Source organism: Neofelis nebulosa, chromosome 5 (assembly GCF_028018385.1).
Source record: "Neofelis nebulosa isolate mNeoNeb1 chromosome 5, mNeoNeb1.pri, whole genome shotgun sequence".
NCBI lineage: Eukaryota > Metazoa > Chordata > Mammalia > Carnivora > Felidae > Neofelis > Neofelis nebulosa.
Window position 1 is genome coordinate 32,277,707 of NC_080786.1, and position 20,534 is coordinate 32,298,240.

The following is a 20,534-nucleotide window of genomic DNA, read 5'->3' on the forward strand; positions in this document are numbered from 1 at the left end:
CTCATCTCTTGAGTACTGGCTTCTCTTACAATGAGTTTCTCTGAGTTCGTTTGGCAACAGTGCTGGCAAATCTAGACAGGAGCTATGCTTTCGATTTGTCCAGTTGCTTCATTATTCCTCGGGATAGAGTATGGCTGCAGCAGAACACTAAGGTTTACTCGTTTGGCTTTCCGAGTCAGCAGTTAGGAATGAAAGATTGTTTGGTAACAAATGCAGTTCTAATATTTAAAAAAAATTTTTTTTAACATTTATTCATTTTTGAGACAGAGTGTAAGTGGGGCAGGGGCAGAGAGAGGGAGACACAAAACCTGAAGCAGGTTCCAGGCTCTGAGCTATCAGCACAGAGCCTAACGTGGGGCTCGAACCCATGGACCGCAAGATTGTCATGACCTGAGCCGAAGTCAGATACTTAACCAACTGAGCCACCCAGGCACCCCAAATGCAATTCTAATATTTAAAATGCCGAAGTTTTTGAGGAATTAGACAAATGTACTTAAAAAAATCATACAGAAGAAAAATAATCCACAGGTAGCTAGTGGTTTTAAAAAGAAAGGCAAAGAAAAAGGAATCAACCAAAAAGGGGAGGTCTTGCTTATAACATATATCATAAAGCTACAATGATAAAGAATATGGTACTAGAGCATAAAGGGGTAAAAAAAGATCAAAACCGTAGACATGGTACAGATGGTACATGGTGTATGATAGAAACAATGTAACAAACTGGGAGAAGGATTTGTAATGATTTTGCTAAGACATGCATTCTCTCACATGCATTCTTCCCAGTTTTTAGTCAAAGCTCTATAGATAAAAACTACTGCTATTAAAAAAATCTCTATCATACGAATGACACAATTTAAATGGCTTATTTCCCTTCCCCTACTTCTATACCATTCCAAAGAAGCCTATTTGAAAAACCTATCCCTTTGGATACCTTCTCTTTCTTGCTCTCTTTTTAAAAATAGAAAGGTATTTACTTTGCTGATATTTCCTCTGGACTGCAAAAGAAAACTTTTACATTGAAGAAACAAACAAAGTCAAAATAAAAAACAAAAAGAGAGAAAAACAGAAAACATTTCCTTAAAATGTAAAAGTAGAACCTAATGTGATAACAATATATATTAGGGTTATGTATGTGAAGTACATCAATAAAGCTGGGAAAAAGACATTAAAATATCAAGATTAAATTATTAACAAATATACTTACTGAAGTATCAGAGTAACCAATCGAATAGCTTCCACAGCAACATCATATTCCTTATCAAGTGTCATTGATACAATGCGATCCTGAAAAAAAAGTTAAAAATCAAATGAAACATGAGCAGAAAATAAATTGGGACTGACCCAAGAGAATATCTTTGGGAAGTATATGCAAGATTAATGGTAGATTAAATAGAAAGCTTTACTCTTAAAACCATATTATCATAGTCTTACACATATAAAGGAGGTGGTTAGTATAAATGTTCATAATCTAAAATCTTTCTCATCAACTGGCATTCCCTAATACCGAGACTAATAACACTTCATGTACAAAATTAATATAGTTATAAAAAGTTGTATATAAAGAAAATATTATTTTAAAGCAGGAGAGCCTTCTGCTGAAGGCAATACATAAGAACTCATGTTGGTAATATCTTTTGTAAAGCAGAGATTCATTAATCTATTTAATATAGGCTTATTTAAAAAATATGTAGAAAAGAATATGAGCTAAACACTTGTTATGGTAAGGTTATTTGCTAAACTAGCTAGAACTAGCATGTTAAAAGTAAAAAACAAAATAAGCTAAGCATTTTTGATGCTTACCTTGAATCGGTTAGTGAATAACTCCAATTTGGGGAATAATTCTCTATTGGTATATAGACTTTGTAGAGCTTTCAAACATTTCAGTCTGACTTCTCCTTGCTTCAGAAATACAAATAAAAACACAACAGAAGTCAATTCCACACCACAAAAGTTGAAGAGATTTAAGTCTATGTGAAGACTGAAGTAATTTTCAGCTTAACTATTCAATTTACATAATAATGTAACATAGGGTAGAACTGAACAATTGTATAGTCTGTGTTGCACTTCTATTTAATTAAAAATTCACTGAAAATCCCTTAGTTGCTTGAGAGTAAGCTACACCTTTTTCAAACATTTATCAACTCTGATTCAACAGAGTACTTCTCACACGGTACTGTGGCATTTTGGGAAAATGTTTAGCCTATGATTTTAATTAGAGCGGGGTATGCTAATTTGCCCTTTATGTAACTATTAAATAATCCCGTAGAAAAAACTAATTTCATATTATAGGGTCATCATTTTTTCATTTAACAAATATTTTCTGGGTGCATTTTACATTCCACGAAGAGGAGTTAGGAAAGAAAACAGGTAAAGAGAAGAATGCTTAAAACAGAAACAAACTGATAAAGTGAAATGTCCTGAGGCTGCTATTTACTAGAGGAGTATCTTCAATAAAGCCATTAACTTGGAATAGAAAATGTTTGTGATCAAAGTATATTGAGGATCACCTAGAAATTCAGCCAACTCTCTCAAAGGATTCAAAAAAGACTGAAGTTTCTATGTTCAAAAAAAAAAAAAAAAAAAAAGCAATGTGCTATAACAGTAGAAGTCCACATTCTAGAATCAAACAAAACTAGATTTAATTTCGAATTCTATAGCTTATTAGCAACATGAGAGATGGCAAGTATATTAATCACTCTGATCCTCAGTTTTCTCATTTATTAAATGGTGAAACCAACTTCATAAAGTTGTAGCAAGGATTAAATGCAGGTGTATGCTGGTCAAAGTTTGAACAACCAGTTCTGGGGGATGGGGCCCTGAACTGTTGCATTTGCAGATTTCTGTGATGTAAATACTCCATCTACAGCCAGTTTCAAGCTACCAACAACAGATGTTATGGAACTCGTATTTGCAAGGGGATGTGCATAATGTCTTGTAACCTGATTCAAGTTATCTCTAGCATATCACTGAATGAGATGATGTTTGTTGGTAAAGTCTCGACCACATAGGAGGAACTTGAGACACCTGTAGTAGATGCTGTTGATGTCCCACTCAGATCCCCATATCCTAATATACAAGGCTAATCTTCCTACTTGCTCCTGTGTTGACTGCTAATGGTTCATAGCTGCACCTCTCTCTGGAGAAATGACCATGCTTGAAAGGAATCACCTGGCACAAAGATTCCTGGGAGGTTATGCTCCACAGTGTCCTCCTGTCTAAACCCTTTCCCTCCTCCATGATAAGGCCTACAGCCAGTGGGGAATGATACAGGATAAAACAGCCCAATCTCCTTGCTCCAGGGCAGGACAACCTCTAAGATGACCCTTTAGTATGAAATTAGTAACTCAATATATGCTACGGAGTGCTATAGGAATGGGGCAACTTGAACCAGCAAGAACCAGGAGAATATGTCGGTGGTTGCTGAGGGTGTGGGAACAGAAAACAGAATGTGGGAGAGTTTTTGGATAAAGGGCAGTCTCCTTTGAAAGAGGATGTAAGGCCCTGTAAGGGCCTTTGGAAATGGCCTAACACATTGCTGGATAGCTCTAGGAAAAAGCAATGGTTAATATTAAATGAAACAGAGATGCCAGAATCACTGTGGCACAATGAGAAAGGAAGAAATTTAAAGACAAAGAAAAGCATGCCGGATAGGATCTATTATATAAGCTCAGAAGACCTACCAGTTGAATATGTTCCTCATAAGGGCCCAGAGAATACTGTTTACCAAGGCAATAAGGAAAATACTGGTGATGGGTGCACAGACATTACTGAGAAGATCCAGAGTGATAGTGTTCTGTAGACTAGGGCTGACAGGAGACACTCAAAATTTAGCTTCTGGTAGCGATGGAGATAAGAGCACAGAATAGCAGAGACAAGGTAGAATTACGTAACCATTAGACGCAAGGGAGGCATAAATATGTTAATGAGCAGCAAAGTCAAAGGGCAGTCCAGAGATTCATGGAGATGGCTCAAAGGAGATGGTCTTCCTGGAGGCAAGATAGGGAGAAACCCAAAAAAAGTATTATGTGATATATTTACTCCCAAGAAATCAACAATGGATGAGCCAAAGACTAAGGAGAGCTCTCCCAGCATAAAATCACAACCCCAGATCTAAGATAGCATATAGGTAGTTTCCTCACTTCTTTCCAATTATAGATTTGAAAATAGGCCATCAGGGCGTCTGCGTGGCTCAGCAGGTTAAGCATCTGACTTAGGCTGAGGTCATGATCTTGTGGCTCATGGATTCAAGCCTTGCATCAGGTTCTGTGCTGTCAGCTTGGAGCCTGGAACCTGCTTCAGATTCTATGTCTCCCTCTCTGCCCCATCCCAGCTCGCGCTCTGTCTCTCTCAAAAATAAACATTAAAAAAAATAAAAGAAAAAAAAAAGAAAAGAAAGCCATCAAAGATGAAATGACTATCCAAGTTCCACAGCCAAATATAGGTAGAGCAAAGACACTAACTGAATCGTACTTCACTTTATTCAGTCATGCCTCTCAACTGACTGCCTCTCTTCCTAAGTCTTGGTTCTTTACCTATAACATGCCCTGCCCACAATGCAGGAACTTAATTAAGATGGTACCCATGACAGCACTTTAGAAACTATAAAATAACTTAGATGAAAACTCCAGTTGCCTTTTTGGTAATGGATCTATTTTGGGTTTCTACTATACTCTGAAGCTTATTTCTATTATACTATCTAAAAGCATTGTTGTCTTCCATTACACAAAATTCTATTCAAATGTGAATACTGTTTAACACAGTGCCTAATACATAGTTGCTTCTCAATAAATAATTTTGAATGAATAAATATACAAATATATGAAAACAGAAAAGAAACACAGATGAAATGATTTGCTGAACGAAGAGGCTGGGCATATTTGTCACACGCTCTAGCTAATCAACATTTTTGCAAAATTCCTTTTGAAAGAAAATGTTAAGAGCTGTAAAAATTATTGTGTAGCATGATATCATAATGAGTTGTATTTTTAAGGGACAATAATTCATGCTTCTAGAAGAAATGCTAATTTTTACTAAAATGCATTTGTGTTATATGAATACTCCCAATAGGAATACAGTGAAAGAGTTAAAATGAACCAAATGCAGGTGGCCTGTCAAGAAGAGGATGTGTTTGCAGCAGAAATACAATAATAAGACATTATTATGAGCAATTATATGCCAATAAAATGGGCAATCTGGAAGGAATGGGTAAATTCCTTGGCTAGAAACCAATGGGTAAATTCTATGGCTAGAAACATATACACTACCAAAACTGAAACAGGAAGAAATAGAAAATTTGAACAGACACATAACCAGTAAAAAAATCAAAATTAGTAATAAAAAAATCTTCCAAAAAACAAGAGTCCAGGGCCAGATGGCTTTCCAGGGGAATTCTACCAAACATATAAGGAGGAGTTGACACCTGTTGTCTTGAAACTGTTCCAAAAAATAGAAATGAAAGGAAAACTTCCAAACTCTATGAAGCCAGCATTACCTTGATCCAAAACCACACAAAGACCCCACTAAAAAGGAGAACTATAGACCAATTTCCCTGATGAACATGGATGCAAAAATCCTCAACAAGATATTAGCCAACTGGATCCAACAATACATTAAAAAAATTATTCATCATCACCAAGTAGGATTTATACCTGGGATGCAGGGCTGCTTCAATATCCACAAAACAATAAATGTGATTCATCACATCAATAGAAGAAAGGACAAGAGCCACATGATCTTCTCAAAAGATGCAGAGAAAGCATTTGACAAAATACAGCATTCTTTCTTGATAAAAACCCTCAAGAAAGTAGGGATAGAAGGACCATAGCTTGAGATAATAAAGCCATATATGAAAGATCCAACATTAATATCATCCTCAATGGGGAAAAACTGAGAGCTTTCCCCGCTAAGATCAGGAACAAGACAGGGATGTCCACTCTCGCCACTGTTTTTAAACCTAGTATTGGAAGTCTTAGCTTCAGCAATCAGACAACACAAAGAAGTAAAAAGCATCCAAATCAGGCAGGAGGAGTTCAAACTTTCACTCTTCACAGATGACATGATACTCTACATGGAAAACCCCAAAGATTCCATCAAAAAACTGCTAGAACTGATCAATGAATTCAGCAAAGTCACAGGATATAAAATCAATGCATAGAAATCAGTTGCATTCCTATACACCAAGAATGAAGCAACAGAAAGAGAAATCAAGGAATTGATCCCATTTACAATTACACCAAAACCCATAAAATACCTAGGAATGAATCTAACCAAAGAGGTGAAAAATCTATATACACTGAAAACTATAGAAAGCTTATGAAAGAAATTGAAGAAGACACAAAAAACTGGGAAAAGATTCCATGCTCCTAGATAGGAAGAATATTGTTAAAATGTCAATATTACCCAAAGCAATCCACATACTCAATGCAATACCTACCAAATAACACCATCATTCTTCACAGAGCTAGAACAAACAATCCTAAAATTTGTATGGAACCAGAAAAGATCCCGAATAGCCAAAGCAACCTTGAAAAAGAAAACCAAAGCAGGAGGCATCACAATCCCGGACTTCAACCTATATTACAAAGCTGTAATCATCTGGACAGTATGGTACTGGCACAAGAAAAGACACTCAGATCAATGGAACGGAATAGAGAACCCAGAAATGGACCCACAAACATATGGTCAACTAATCTTTGACAAAGCAGAAAAGAATATCCAATGGAATAAAGACAGTCTCTTCAGCAAGTGGTGCTCGGAAAACTGGACAGCAACACGCAGAAGAATGAACCCAAACCACTTTCTTACACCATACACAAAAATAAACTCAAAATGGATGAAAGACCTAAACATAGGACAGGAAGCCATCAAAATCTTCGAGGAGAAAGCAGGCAAAAACCTCTTTGACCTTGGCTGCAGCAACTTCTTACTCAACACATCTCTGGAGGCAAGGGAAACAAAAGCAAAACAATTGCTGGGACCTCATCAAAATAAAAAGCTTCTGCACAGGGAAAGAAACAATCAGCAAAACTAGAAGGCAACTGGCAGAATGGAAGAAGATATTTGCAAATGACATACCAGATAAAGGGTTGGCATCCAAAATCTATAGAGAACTTATCAAACTCAACAGCCAAAAAATAATCCAGTAAAGAAATGGGCAAATGACAGGAATAGACACTTCTCCAAAGAAGACATCCAGATGGCCAACCGACACATGAAAAAATGCTCAACATCACTCATCATCAGGGAAATACAAATCAAAACCACACTGAGATACTACCACACACCGTCAGAATGGCTAACATTAACAACTCAGGCAACAACAGATGTTGTTGAGGATGTGAAGAAAAAGGATCTCTTTTGGGGGTGCCTGGGTGGCTCAGTCGGTTAAGCGGCCGACTTCGGCTCAGGTCATAATCTCATGGTCCGTGAGTTCAAGCCCCACATCAGGCTCTGTGCTGACAGCTCAGAACCTGGAGCCTGCTTCGGGTTCTGTGTTTCCCTCTCTCTCTCTAGCCCTCCCCCCTTTGTGCTCTCTCTTTCAACAATGAATAAATGTTTAAAAAAAAAAAAGAGGATCTCTTTTGCACTGCTGGTGGGAATCCAAACTGGTGCAGCCACTCTGGAAAACAGTATGGAGATTCCTCAAAAAATTAAAAATAGAACTACCCTACAACCCAGCTATTAAACTACTAGGTATTTATTCAAGGGATACAGGTACGCTGTTTCAAACGGACACATGCACCTGAATGTTTATAGCAGCACTATCAACAATAGCCAAAGAGTTGAAATGTCCACCGATGGATGAATGAATGGATCAAAAAGATGTGGTGTATTTATATACAATGGAGTATTATGCGGCAATCAAAAAGAATAAAATCTTGCCATTTGCAACTATGTGGATGGAATAAGAGGGTATTATGCTAAGCAAAATTAGTCAGAGAAAGACAAAAATCATACAACTTCACTCATGTGAGGACTTTAAGATACAAAACATGAACATAGGGAAGGGAAGCAAAAATAATATAAAAACACGAAGGGGGACAAAACATAAGAGACTCTTAAATATAGAGAACAAACAGAGGGTTGCTGGAGGGGTTGTGGAGGGGGATGGGCTAAATGGGAAAGGGGCTTAAGGAATCTACTCATGAAATTGTTCCACCATGTGCTAACTTGGATGTAAATTATAAAAAATAAGTAAATTGTATAAAAAAAGATGTGTTTGTATGCAGCAAGTGGAAGAGAGTAGAGAGAAGTAAGTATTTTTTATTTTTAAGAATTTTAGTGAGACATAACAGATACACAAGGAAAAAATTCATGTTTGTTTGATGAATCTGGACATATGTGTACATGCATGATATTACAATCAAGGCAATAACATATCCATCACTTCTAAAAGTTTCCTTGTATGCATTTTTTTCCTTTTTCTCTTTTTTAATTTGGTAAGAAGAGAGGGAGTAATATTGAAAGGGACTTGTTATGTACCCTTGGGTAAGGCAGTCTTATGCATGCCGTCTTTAGACCCTCAACTTGGTAAAGACCCCCAACTTAGCTGCATAAGAATGGGCCTTGGGCCTGGAACACTTCCTTACCAAGAGATCCAGAGCTGCTAATAAAACACCATGAAATGGTGGACACAAAAGGGCTAGCCCCACTGAAAAGACCTGCCAGTTGTGTAGATGGGGTAGTAGTGATGGAATGACTGAACTACTGGCCTCTCCCTCTGGACATATGATGACAAATGGGATGTGGATTATCTCTCTAACAACAAGGATGAGCTGGTGCAATGGATGAGGGTGGAAATGTGAGGTGGGTTCTCAAAAGAGTATGGAAACTATATTCTGGCTTTTGACTGCCTTCCTGCTCTCATGCCAACTCCCAACTCACATGGTGTCTTAGGGGTCACAATTGATCTCTGAGAGAAGTAAAGGGGTCCCATGTAGGAAATGTCTCCTGATCCTGGCTGCCTACACGCATCAAATAAGATGAGTTTTCACTTAGTGTGAAACCACTGATGGCATTGCTGAAAACAAAACTGTTGAAATGAAGTCCTTCTCTGTAAGTGGAGGACAGATGTGGATGGACCCAGGGGAGCCTCATGCACCCTGGCTGGTGCACGTTTGATGATGGGGCATAGTAGACTCAAATGTCTACAGCACAGTTAGGGATGGGGCCAAGGTCTCTGAGTCCCTACCTGAAACTAGAGGCCCTATGCCCCTGTCAGGACAGAATGAAAGGTGGAGGTGGAATTCAGACTTTTATGGGAGCCCTTGGGTACTGGTACTCCAATGGCAATAATTTTAGGTCCTCGTAGGAGTAGCTTTTGGTGGTTGAGGATGGTGTAGTTACCCATGATGGATAAGTCCACGTGTGTTTGTGGATGGGGTCCTCTGGACCATTTTGTGTGCTGATGATTGTAGTCCCCACCACTAAGTATATAATTAGGTTATTAACATTCTGACTATGCGTAGTATTGAATGCCATCGCCACCTCAAGTGGTATGCACCACAACAAGAACAGACTCAAGCATAATGGGCCAGGTACATTCCTTGCAAACTACAGAGTTGCCCAAACCACTGCATACTGTTCAACAAAAATACTGAATCCATGATGGGGAAAAGGACACGATTCTGTTAATTCAAGACAAGATAAGCAGAGATGCTGAGAGCCATCCTGTCATAATATAATAGCCCTGTCTGGCTAGTTAGGAAAGCCTCAGAGCATGGAGGTTGATAGATTTTCACAGGTTAAATGGAGAAGTTCCAGCTTTGGCCCCTGATATTGTCATCAGTACACAATGGTGGCAACCCATAGGGAAAACTTGTACACTGTTACTGATCTGGCTAATGACTTTTACTCAGTCCCTTTGCATGAAGAGGATTAGGACCAATTTGCATTCACACAAAACAGCCTGCATACACTTTTACTCTATTTCTTGTAATATGTCATTATTGACTAGGGCTTGATCTTCAATAAGCCCAAGTCCTCATTGACATTTTAGTCATCCATTACATTAATAACATTCTGATAGTAGGGCTAACTGAAAAACATGTGGCTGCAGTGCTATACTTAAGTCACTGATGAAATGACTACTGCCAATGTGACTATAAAACTAGATGAGGTCCAGGGCGTGGCATATCAGGTGCAATTATTAGGGGGCACTTGGGTGGGAAACTAAAGAAGTATCCCAGAGACAATCAAACAAAAATATAGGCCTCGGCAGCACCCATTAATAAAAAGGAATCCCAACAGCAGTGGGCCTCTTTGAGTAATTAAAGAGCATGTGTCCCACCAGAGTGCTTTCTTGGCTCCTTTAATTGAGATGAACCACAAAGCAGCCAATTTTATTTATTTTGAGAGAAAAACAGAGAACACGCACGCGCGCGCACACACACACACACACACACACACACACACACACGAAGGGGGGAGGGGCAAAAGGGAGAGGGAGAATCTCAAGCAGGCTCCACCATCCAGTACAGAGTCTGATACAGGGCTCAATGTCTTGACTGTGAGATCATGACCTGACCTGAAATCAAGAGTCAGACGCAACCCACTGAGTCACCCAGGTACCCCTTAAAGCACCAATTTTAAATGAAGTCTTTTGCTGCAGCAGGCCTTGGAAGCTATTCAACAAGCCATGGCCCAGACACAGCTTTGGGGACCTTTGAAACTTGTTAGACTGATGGAACTGCAGGTTTCCACACACCCCTAACATACTGATTGGTCTGTGGCAGTAGGAAATTGCCACTGTGGTGCCCTGGCTTCTTGGACTCTGGATCTGCAAAATTCCAGAAGCTACCATCCAATACACTCCTTTTGAATGACATTTCCTTGCTTGTTATTGGGCACTAATAGAGATGGAGCATCTTACATCCAGAGTGCTATACACAAACACTACAACTTGAACTGTCTATTTTCACTTGGGTAATTACAAAGCCTACCAATAAAATTAGAAAGGCTCATACCAAAGTTCAATCATAAAATGGAAATGGTACACCCAATATAAGGCCTGGACAGAATCCCAAGGGACTAGCAGGCTCCATAAGCAAATAGCCAGCTTACCAGAAAGGCACAAAGAACCTATAGGGGATGCTCTGGCCTCTCCTAAGGCTACCTAGGGCACAAGATTTTAAAATGTGCCTGGTGACTGTAAGCCATGGTTTACTGACTGCCCTGTGCAACTTAAAGCAGATAGGGTCTGCTGGGTTGCAGGTGCCACCTGGCCAAGAGATGGCCATCTTTTGACTGAGACAAGATGTGGATGTTCTATCCAATGGGCCAAGCTCTGTGCTTTGGTGATAGCTGTACAGGCCACCCCTACCACCATGCCATGATACATTTTTACCAACTCACAGGCTCTCATCAATGGTCAGGAGAATGGCAACTAAAAGACTAGACTGTTAAGGGATGTCCCGTATGGGAAAAAGAACCAAGGCAGCAGCTTACTGTCTATAAAGAAAAAAATATGTCACTCATGTAGATAGTCAAGACAAAAGACCTTTTAAAATAAAAGCATAAGTAGCACTCTTATGCCAATCCACCTTGTGCCTTGCAGGCTGCAACAATCTCTCGCTGGGTATATCTATGAACTGGACATGGGAGTCCACTGCATATGTGAAAAATGCGGCAAAGCCCAAGGGATAACCCTGGAAGACACCAAGACTAAGGATGCAGTGCAATCTTATGATTCTTCTCAATATACTCAAATCATCTAGAGAGAACTGGGACACATTAACCAAGGACTGGGGACCCACCTGGGTCTAGTAGATTGATCACACTGTATCCCCAACCCATAGCCATGAGCACAGATGCTGCCTCACTGCCATTAACACCTACTCAGACTATGGTATTCCTATTCCAGTCTGACATTTGGACGCTGACTGAAACTATCATAGCTGTCCTTGAACAAACCTTATGTCATATTTTTGGATGCCCTAAAAGATTTCACTCTGACCAAGGAATATCCTTCATTGCCCAAGCAAGACAACAATGGGTATATATTCTCATGGAATATGAACTTTCTATGCATATTATCACTTTCATGCCAATGGAGCCACTAATGAATGAATGGGTGACTTACACAGCAACTAAAGAAAGAATACCAAGACAGCCTGCTAATGAATTGGTACCCCCATCTGACTAGGGCTGTATGGCTACTAAACAGTGCACGGCAGTACAAAGGGAAAATGGCACTATGATGCATGCTGGGAAATACCGAGGTTGGATGCGGTGGAGGGCAGGGAGTAGGCAGCCATGTGTTTAGGCTATGCCTGCAAAATACCAATCTCAGTATAGCAGTCATTCTTTTTTCCCCTTGGTGTATTGGTTTGCAGTTCTGGCTGCCACAGCACACCGGACGTGGCCCCCTGACCCTACTCTGGATGTGATGCTTCCCTTGGGCACCTCCCTTCTATGGGAAACCATAAGGGTAGGAGACAAAACCAAGAAGTACCACAGTGCTAGTGTCCTTCTAGTAGTGTTGGGGAACATTTGACCCTTCAGATCAGGTGGGTGATATTACTGGAATGTCAAGTATGTGCAGCACATGACCTCCCTTTCTGGATTGGCCAATTAAGGCCAAAAAGTATGGATCAAGCAACAATGACACTGGGTGCTCAAAAAGATAGTAGCATCAGGATTGGGGCAGATAGCCTGGGTTGCAACACCTAAGTAATTAGCACCACAAGTAGTAGACCGAAGCATCTTTGGCCTCAGGAGGTTCATGGAGTAGAAGACAGGGAGGAACATTACTCTTTCTTCTCATTCCTACAGAATCCTCTGCTACAGAATGCCTGGTACAACAACAACTTGATAAAAATCCGTACAGCCACAGTAAGAGAAGGGAAACTTAACCAATGCTGGATTTGTCATTCTGGAATAAAGTCCCTCTTGTCCTGCATTCCCACTATAATGTCCTGGCCAATTACAACTATTTAGACCTTCCTTAGTTATCAATGGGTCAAATCACTGGGTGAGTCCTTCAATACAGTCCAGATGCAAGCATACTCTGGAGTCTCCTGCTTTATTTTTTTTATTTTTGTTTTTAATTTTTTTTAACGTTTATTTATTTTTGAGACAGAGAGAGACAGAGCATGAACGGGGGAGGGGCAGAGAGAGGGGGCACACAGAATTGGAAGCAGGCTCCAGGCTCTGAGCCATCAGCCCAGAGCCTGACGCGGGGCTCGAACTCACAGACCGCAAGATAGTGACCTGGGCTGAAGTCGGACGCTTAACCGACTGAGCCACCCAGGCGCCCCTGGAGTCTCCTGCTTTAATATCATCTATGATGTGACAGAAAAAAGACCCCTGTACTAGAATGGTTATTACTAATCTTTATCGAAATTCTGGATGTGGACACCCAATATGTAACTTTTCTTTCTTGGTAACCACATGGCAAAAGCAGGCTGAGACGAGTCAGCATTTGAGAACAAATCCCTGGTGTATGTCACCCACACTCTTGTATTATGTATTTCTCTGTGGACTCCAATGGACAACAGAATGTATGCCTCCAAGGGAAAGATTTTATTGCCTCACTGTCCATGTCAGGAACTGCAGAGAGGGCTGGAAAGGACACGCTTTGCTGACACACCACAGAGTGGTGCACAGTTCCCTCCTGGGAAGACAAATTAACCACTGGTTTCATTCAATTATCCAAATTCTAATACTGGGTATAGGTATGTAGCCCTAGAAAAAATGGTATACAACCTGTCCTTAACCATGGCAGAAATAGTTAATGCTACTGTGTAAGCCACTCAAGATCAACAAGACTCAAAGAACTCACTAGCCAGTGTGGTGACAGCCCTCGATCATCTGGTGTAGAAAAGTGTGGCATGTGTGTACATACGTCAATAATTCAAGTTAAAAACTGAGTTGGTGAATATCCACATTCAGATGGGATGGTTATTAGCTGTATATTCACAGGCCCTCAGACTTAGTTTTTAACCTCTTTAGTTGGCTTAATCTAGGCACTTGGGGTTTCTAGTTGAGCACCATCCTCCAGGGAAGCCTGATCATTCTCCTGGGTCTGGCTCTCTTAAGCACGCTGGTAAGTGCCATCTCCAAATGACAGGGAAGCTGTATGAGCAAACCACATCCATATAGGTTGTTCAAGGACCCTATCGGACCTAATTCTGTCTTCGGGTTTGGAGCGGGCAATGGTCCTACAGGATATGATTTGCTTTATCTGCCACTTTGATGACCAAGCAGGGGTGAGGTGTGGACTTCTGGGAAAGGTAGTTTTCTGCATGCATTCTTTTGACCCCTACTTGGCTGCATAAGAATGGGCCGTGGGCCTGGAACATTTCCTTATCAAGAGATGAGTCTTTGCAACCTGTGCTGGGATAACTGCCTTTTGTGGAAATATCATTCCTATTTCAGACTCACTGTTAGGTCCCCATGGTCTTCTTAACCATGTGAGTCACAAGGCACCTGGCCAAACTCACTACTAAAACTCTCTCTTCAGGGGAGAGGACAGGGTCCTTAGTTTTGTGGCATAAGAGAGGTACATGCAGGGCAACTGCCCCATGCTGATTGCTGGTTGGAACCTGCTGGCCATGGAGGACCAAGGCCCACTAGTGAAGTCGATATTGTTCTGTCCCCTCTTATGTGAGTAAAACATTGCTCCATCCAGTGCTTGACTGTGTTGTCTTTTCCTTGGCAAACCTGGTTTCAAGATGCAGTGGGCATAAGTGTCTGAATTTCTACCCTGGTGATAGGCGTCAAGTATCATTTTGCTTGACATATAAAGAGCTAAAAAGGCTTTAGATGAACTTAAAGAGGCTATGGGATGAGTCAACACAGAGAAGAAGAAATGGGGTGGAACAACAGAAAATAGGTTCCACCCAGGCACTACAGAGATTCTGATATGAGGTATCAAGCATAGGCAAGAAAGAATTTTACAGAGAGCTAAAAGCAAAAACAATAAAGAGCAATACTGACAAACCGTAAAGGAAAGAGAAAGGTAATCTAGTGTCATGAGCATAAATGTAAAGAGACTAGGATATTTAGTCTAGAACACAGAGATTACCACAGCTGAATTTAAATTAGACCTATTTTGTGTCACCATCAATGAAAGAACTAAAAAAACCGAGTAGAGAAATTAGAAGTAAGTATTGGTCAATAGAAAGACGAACTGAATCTCTAATAAATAACTCCTTTAGTTAGAGACTGCTTGTCTATTGACCAAAACTTATACAACAAAATTTAAATGAACTTGCAGTATTAAGAAAAAAGTTTGTCTTATTGAGGAATGTGGACTGATATTCTGAAATCAAGACATAGGAATATCAAATCTTTATGTTGTACACCTTAAACTAATACAATGTTATGTCAATTATATCTCAATAAAACAAAAAATGCAATTTATAATTAAAATGTAATCTTAAAAAAAGACAGGAATTTTATCAGCTCATTTGAAAAGGCACAGAACAGGTTGGAAGGCAGAGGCCACAGCCTATAGAATAAGCACTTTCAAACAGATGATTAAAAGGAGATAAAGAAGGGCGCATGGGTGACTCAGTTGGCTAAGTGTTGGACTCTTGATTTCGGTTCAGGTCATGATCTCGCAGTTCGTGAGTGACAGCCCTGTGTCAGACTCTGTGCTGACAGTGTGAAGCCTACTTGGGGTTTTCGCTCTCTTCCTCTCTCTCTGCCCCTCCCCTGCTTGTGCACACGAGCTCTCTCAAAACAAATAAACACATTAAAACAAATTTTTTTAAAAAGGAGAGAAAGCAAATGACTACAGTCCTCATATGGAAAAAAGTGCAAGATTTCAGTGACATTAGAGTGAAAAAAGGAAAGCTTAGAAGGGATTACTTACTACTGACACTCTTTTCTAAATAAAGTAATTGTAAAAGAGGTTTATAAAAATGTTCTACTGAAAATAGTATTCTCATATCCTTTTATCAACAATGTACAAAACCTCCCTCCCTCTTCCTTTATCTGGACAGAAAACTCCTATAAACATGGTTTTGGGATTTATTTTAAAGTAATGGTGGTGTGTATTTTGGTAAGTCCCAACAAATATGTCTTCCCCAGAATTTGCAGCCCTACATAAATTCTGTTAAAACTGGCAATTTTACTGTTACTTAAATTTAGTAGGATACTCTATTAGGGAGATAGGAGGAGGGAGGAGAAGAAGGAAAACTGGTATGGTAGTGGTGAGGAATAAAAATACAAGACTTTAAATTTATTCCTACTAAAAAGTTTGTCTTGTTGGATTTAGCCATGCGTGTATGCTTGTGAGGACACACTGTATAATTCTTTCTCTCAAAATGCATAAAATTTAATTGGATAAACCTGAGATGAGGCTTAGCTGTGAAAGTCCTGAATTCCACACAAGGATTAGAAGAAAGAAAACATAGGATCAAGCTTGGGATTTATTAGTGTAGAGAAAAGGATTCTGAATTGCAGCAAAGATAAATATTCAGGAAAAAATTCACTGTGTACTAACTGGATATTCCTTCAAATAAGGTAGGGGATAAGAACCCCTTATAATCATCAATTAAAAATTAGTAATTGTGGGGTTGAACAACCAACAGGTGATGATCTCCCTATACTCTGAACTATTTCTTATAGCAAAAGTGGTCTGTAAAATCCCCTGGGCTGTTTTATTATAATATATGAAATTTTGTGGTTTTCAAATTATCTTTGGTAATATTTAGCATGCTTTTATTTAAAAAGTAAATGCCCTACAGGCTGATAATGGTAATACATAAAAAATAAGTCTTAGAGTATTACCAAAATTGTCTTAAAAGTCTAATAATATAATTGCATTTAAAATTTTAAGATAAATTGTAAGGTTTCTCTATTCGTGAATATCTGGCAATTTAAGTTATAGAATATCAGGTCATTCAATATAAAAATTCCAATAATTTGTCACTCCTCCCCTTGGTTATTTTGAGGATTACTTATTCAGCATTTGATATTGTGGGATTCCTTTCAAAATGAGCGCCTTTTCTAGGGGCACAGAAATAAAAATGGATTTTTAGATCAAATATTCTAAAATCCAACAAATCTACTCAACTCTTATAAAATACTCTACTGTCATATGGCTTTAACAAATTCAAAACAAGAAGGTTTTGTTGTTGTTGTTGTATATTAAGAGAAACAAGGAATCTCTTTTGATTCCAAGCTAGAAAAAGATAATTAGCTTCTTGGGATGGTATATTTTCTTAAAACTTTAGATGTACTAGGTTGTCAACTTGGTTTAAGATGGTATTATAGTAAGTTAAGACAGAATTTCCACACAGGCCAATGTCTCAAGTTTTGTCATGGCCATCAAATGAACAATTTATTTAGGTGTATCATCTTAAATTTTCATATTATTACAACTCTTAAAAACAAAAACTCAACTAATGCCATCATAATTCCTAGCATTCTAGTATTGAGACAAGCATATCTTCTATCAAAGTCTGAAACAGTAACTTACCCTATCATGAAGAGTCCAGCCAACATATTTTAGGTAACTGTCATTTAGGAAGGCATCACTATACATTTTCATCCATACTCCAATTTCTTCAATACAAATGGCTCTAATCTCAGCAATAGCATCACTAGAGAAGAAAACCAGACAAACCTCAGATTAACATCCAAAGCTAGAATGTACTTCATACTCATTTACAGCAAGTAAATATTAACATTTTTCCTAATACTGTATTTATATCTGCACTCTAAAAAATCCTCCAGTTTTAGTATATTCTGTTTTTTAGATGTCTTCTATAAAATAAAAATTACCAGTACCAAACTGAAAAAAAAATATGCTTCTGGAAATCATCCAATTTTGATTTTACTTTCATTGGACTAGGAAACCTGGGAGCTTTCTGAAAGCCTTACAACTATTATGGAGTCAAGAAACATGTTAAGTCTGAGGAAACCAGCATACCATCATCTAAACACAGAATAATATGGAACTCAAAAATTGTTTCTCTAAATAATTATGAATCTTTTAAGCTAGCACACATCTACTGAATTAAGAGAAAATAAACATGACCAAAACACAAATTAGTATCTATAAGGGAAAATGATGGAAGCATATATTATTTGAAAATGTACAGTAGTTTAAAAACCAAAACCTTGAAGTAACTGCCCTAATAATTCACAGTCAAAATGGGAACAATCCTGGTGACTACACTGTGAAGTGTACCAAAAGTCAGGTTTCTGGCACCGTGCCCAGATGGCTTTTCATCTCACTTTAAGCATCTAATATAACACTCCTGGTATGATTTTCCTACTGTAAAATTTGTGAACCACGAACAAATACAATTTTAATATTTTTACTTTATCTTTTAACAGGTTATTAGTTATAGCTTTAAAAAATCATATTAAAGATCATAAGATAAATCTTAACTTTCTTTTGTAGCTCAATCTTCGAGGTTTCTGATTTACGATATATAGGTAAGTTAAAATTTTAGGTAATTTTAATTCTCCAATTTAAAAAAGACAATCAATCATCTGTTAATTAATTGCTAATCTGGCAATAATTCAGCTAGAATTTTACTGTTAATTCGGGAGCTTTTCTTAGTTTCTCTTTTATGACAAAAGAGAATTCAGAATACAGAATTCTGGTATTTGATTCTGTTTGAATAAATCTCAATTCCTTCTAAGTCCCCTTGTTCAAGAATAAAAATGTGAGAAATTTTCTTTCTTTTTAAAAATTTTTTAACGTTTATTATTGAGAGACAGAGCATGAGCACGTGAGGGACAGAGAGAGGAGGAGACGCACAATCTGAAGCAGGCTCCAGGCTCTGAGCTGTTAGCACAGAGCCTGATGCAGGGCTCGAATTCCCAAACTGCAAGATCATGACCTCAGCCAAAGTCGGACACTCAACCGACTAAGCCACCCAGGGGCCCTGAAATTTTCTCTTTCAAAGCCATTCTACTAAATTACAATCTTTAGTTTTCCTACATATTTTTAATGCCTTTTTCTTATGGAAAGATCCTATTGCAAAGGCTAATGGTACAGACTCTGGAGCATGACATACTAAGTTCAAATCCTAACTCCACTATTTACTAGCTATGTAGCTTTAGGCAAGTTACTTCCCTCTTAGATTTTCTCAATTGTAAAATAGTTATAATAACTGTACCTAGCTTAGAGCTCAGAGTTACTGTGAGAATGAACACACCTGGCACGTACTAAACCTTCCATAAACGCTCCCTTCTGTATCTTTATGCTTTAAGTTCATATATATAGCTTTACAGATTTTAAAGCTTTACATAAATAGTATCTTGTAGGTATCCTCTCCAAAAATGATGTTCAGTTCTCCTTTCTGCATATACAGAAATTATTATAAATTATTTATACATTTTCTCATTGGCAGACATTTAGGCTGTTTCCAAGTTTTTGCTTTTATTAACAATGAATGCCATAAACATTCTTGTATATGCCTTCTTGTGCACACGTATGAAAGTTTACGTAGGGTAGTGTTTTCAAACAGTATATGACTACCTATCAGCACATTATGAAATACATTTATTTAGTGAAAAACAAATGATTTAGGATAGAAAATATGAAAAAAGTGTCACATGAGGTAAGCCAAGTGAATATTTTTTTTGAACTATTGTGTATCTGATGTTAGGATATGGTCAACTAAGTCTGTAACACACTTTTTATACCTAGAAGTGAAATTTCTGGAAAAGGAGTGATATACATCTTCTGCATTATTAGATATTAACAATCTTTTCCATAAATTAGCGTTTCATATCCTTACCCAACTTGGTATTATTCTACTATTTAATATATATTTCCATCTCTGTGAACTACAATTTCATGTATTTTGTCTTCCACTGGGTTGACCAAATGAAAACAATAACAGCATAAATAAAACAATCACAAAACACCCAAATCTTATCACTTTACTCTCCCAAAGGTATGTTACACTTATTCTCTACTGTATTACCCTTGTAAAAATCAATCCTAAAAAACAAACAAAAAAAACAAAAACAAAACAAAACAAAAAACCACCCAAAATCCAGAAAGTTAAAAAACAGGCTAAGTTTTTGTTTGTTTGTTTATTACACGATACTACGAAAGCAGCCTGAAGACAAAATAATGGGTATAGTATGTTGATGAAAAATTACAAAGACTGTGGGCTCCTGGGTAGCTCAGTTGGTTGAGCATCAGACTTTTGATAGTCCAACTCTTCTTTTCTTCTTAAAAATTTTTTTAACATTTATTCATTTTTGAGAGACAGCGAGTGAGCAAGCAGGCAGAGAGGGAAACAGAATCTGAAGCAGGCTCCAGGCTCTGAGCTGTCATCACAGAGCACAATGAAGGGCCCGAACTCGTGAACTGGGAGATCATGACCTGAGCCGAAGTCTAATGTTCAACTGACCGAGCCACCCAGGCGCCCCTTAATAGTCCAACTCTAGATATCAGTCCAGGTCGTGGTCTCATTGTCAGTGCTTCACACTCCCTTAGTATGGCTCTGCACAGAGCTACGTGGAGCCTGCCTGGTATTCTCTCTCTCTGGCTCTATGCCCCTCCCTCTCCTTCTCAAAATAAATAAACTAAAAAGAAAAAAACAAAACCTACAAAG

The 20,534-nt window shown here is 38.5% G+C and overlaps 1 protein-coding gene across 3 annotated transcripts in view; it reads right to left on the minus strand.

Annotated features, from left to right (window-relative positions):
* Positions 1-20,534, minus strand: part of STAG1 (STAG1 cohesin complex component) — a 408,272-nt gene that overhangs the window by 108,130 nt on the left and 279,608 nt on the right. For all 3 annotated transcript variants that reach the window (XM_058732364.1, XM_058732365.1, XM_058732367.1), the window contains 3 exons: positions 17,429-17,552; positions 1,801-1,899; positions 1,205-1,284 (listed from right to left, as the gene is read on the minus strand). In XM_058732364.1, the coding sequence (XP_058588347.1) occupies positions 1,205-1,284; positions 1,801-1,899; positions 17,429-17,552 (303 nt within the window). The remainder of the gene's footprint in view (positions 1-1,204; positions 1,285-1,800; positions 1,900-17,428; positions 17,553-20,534) is intronic.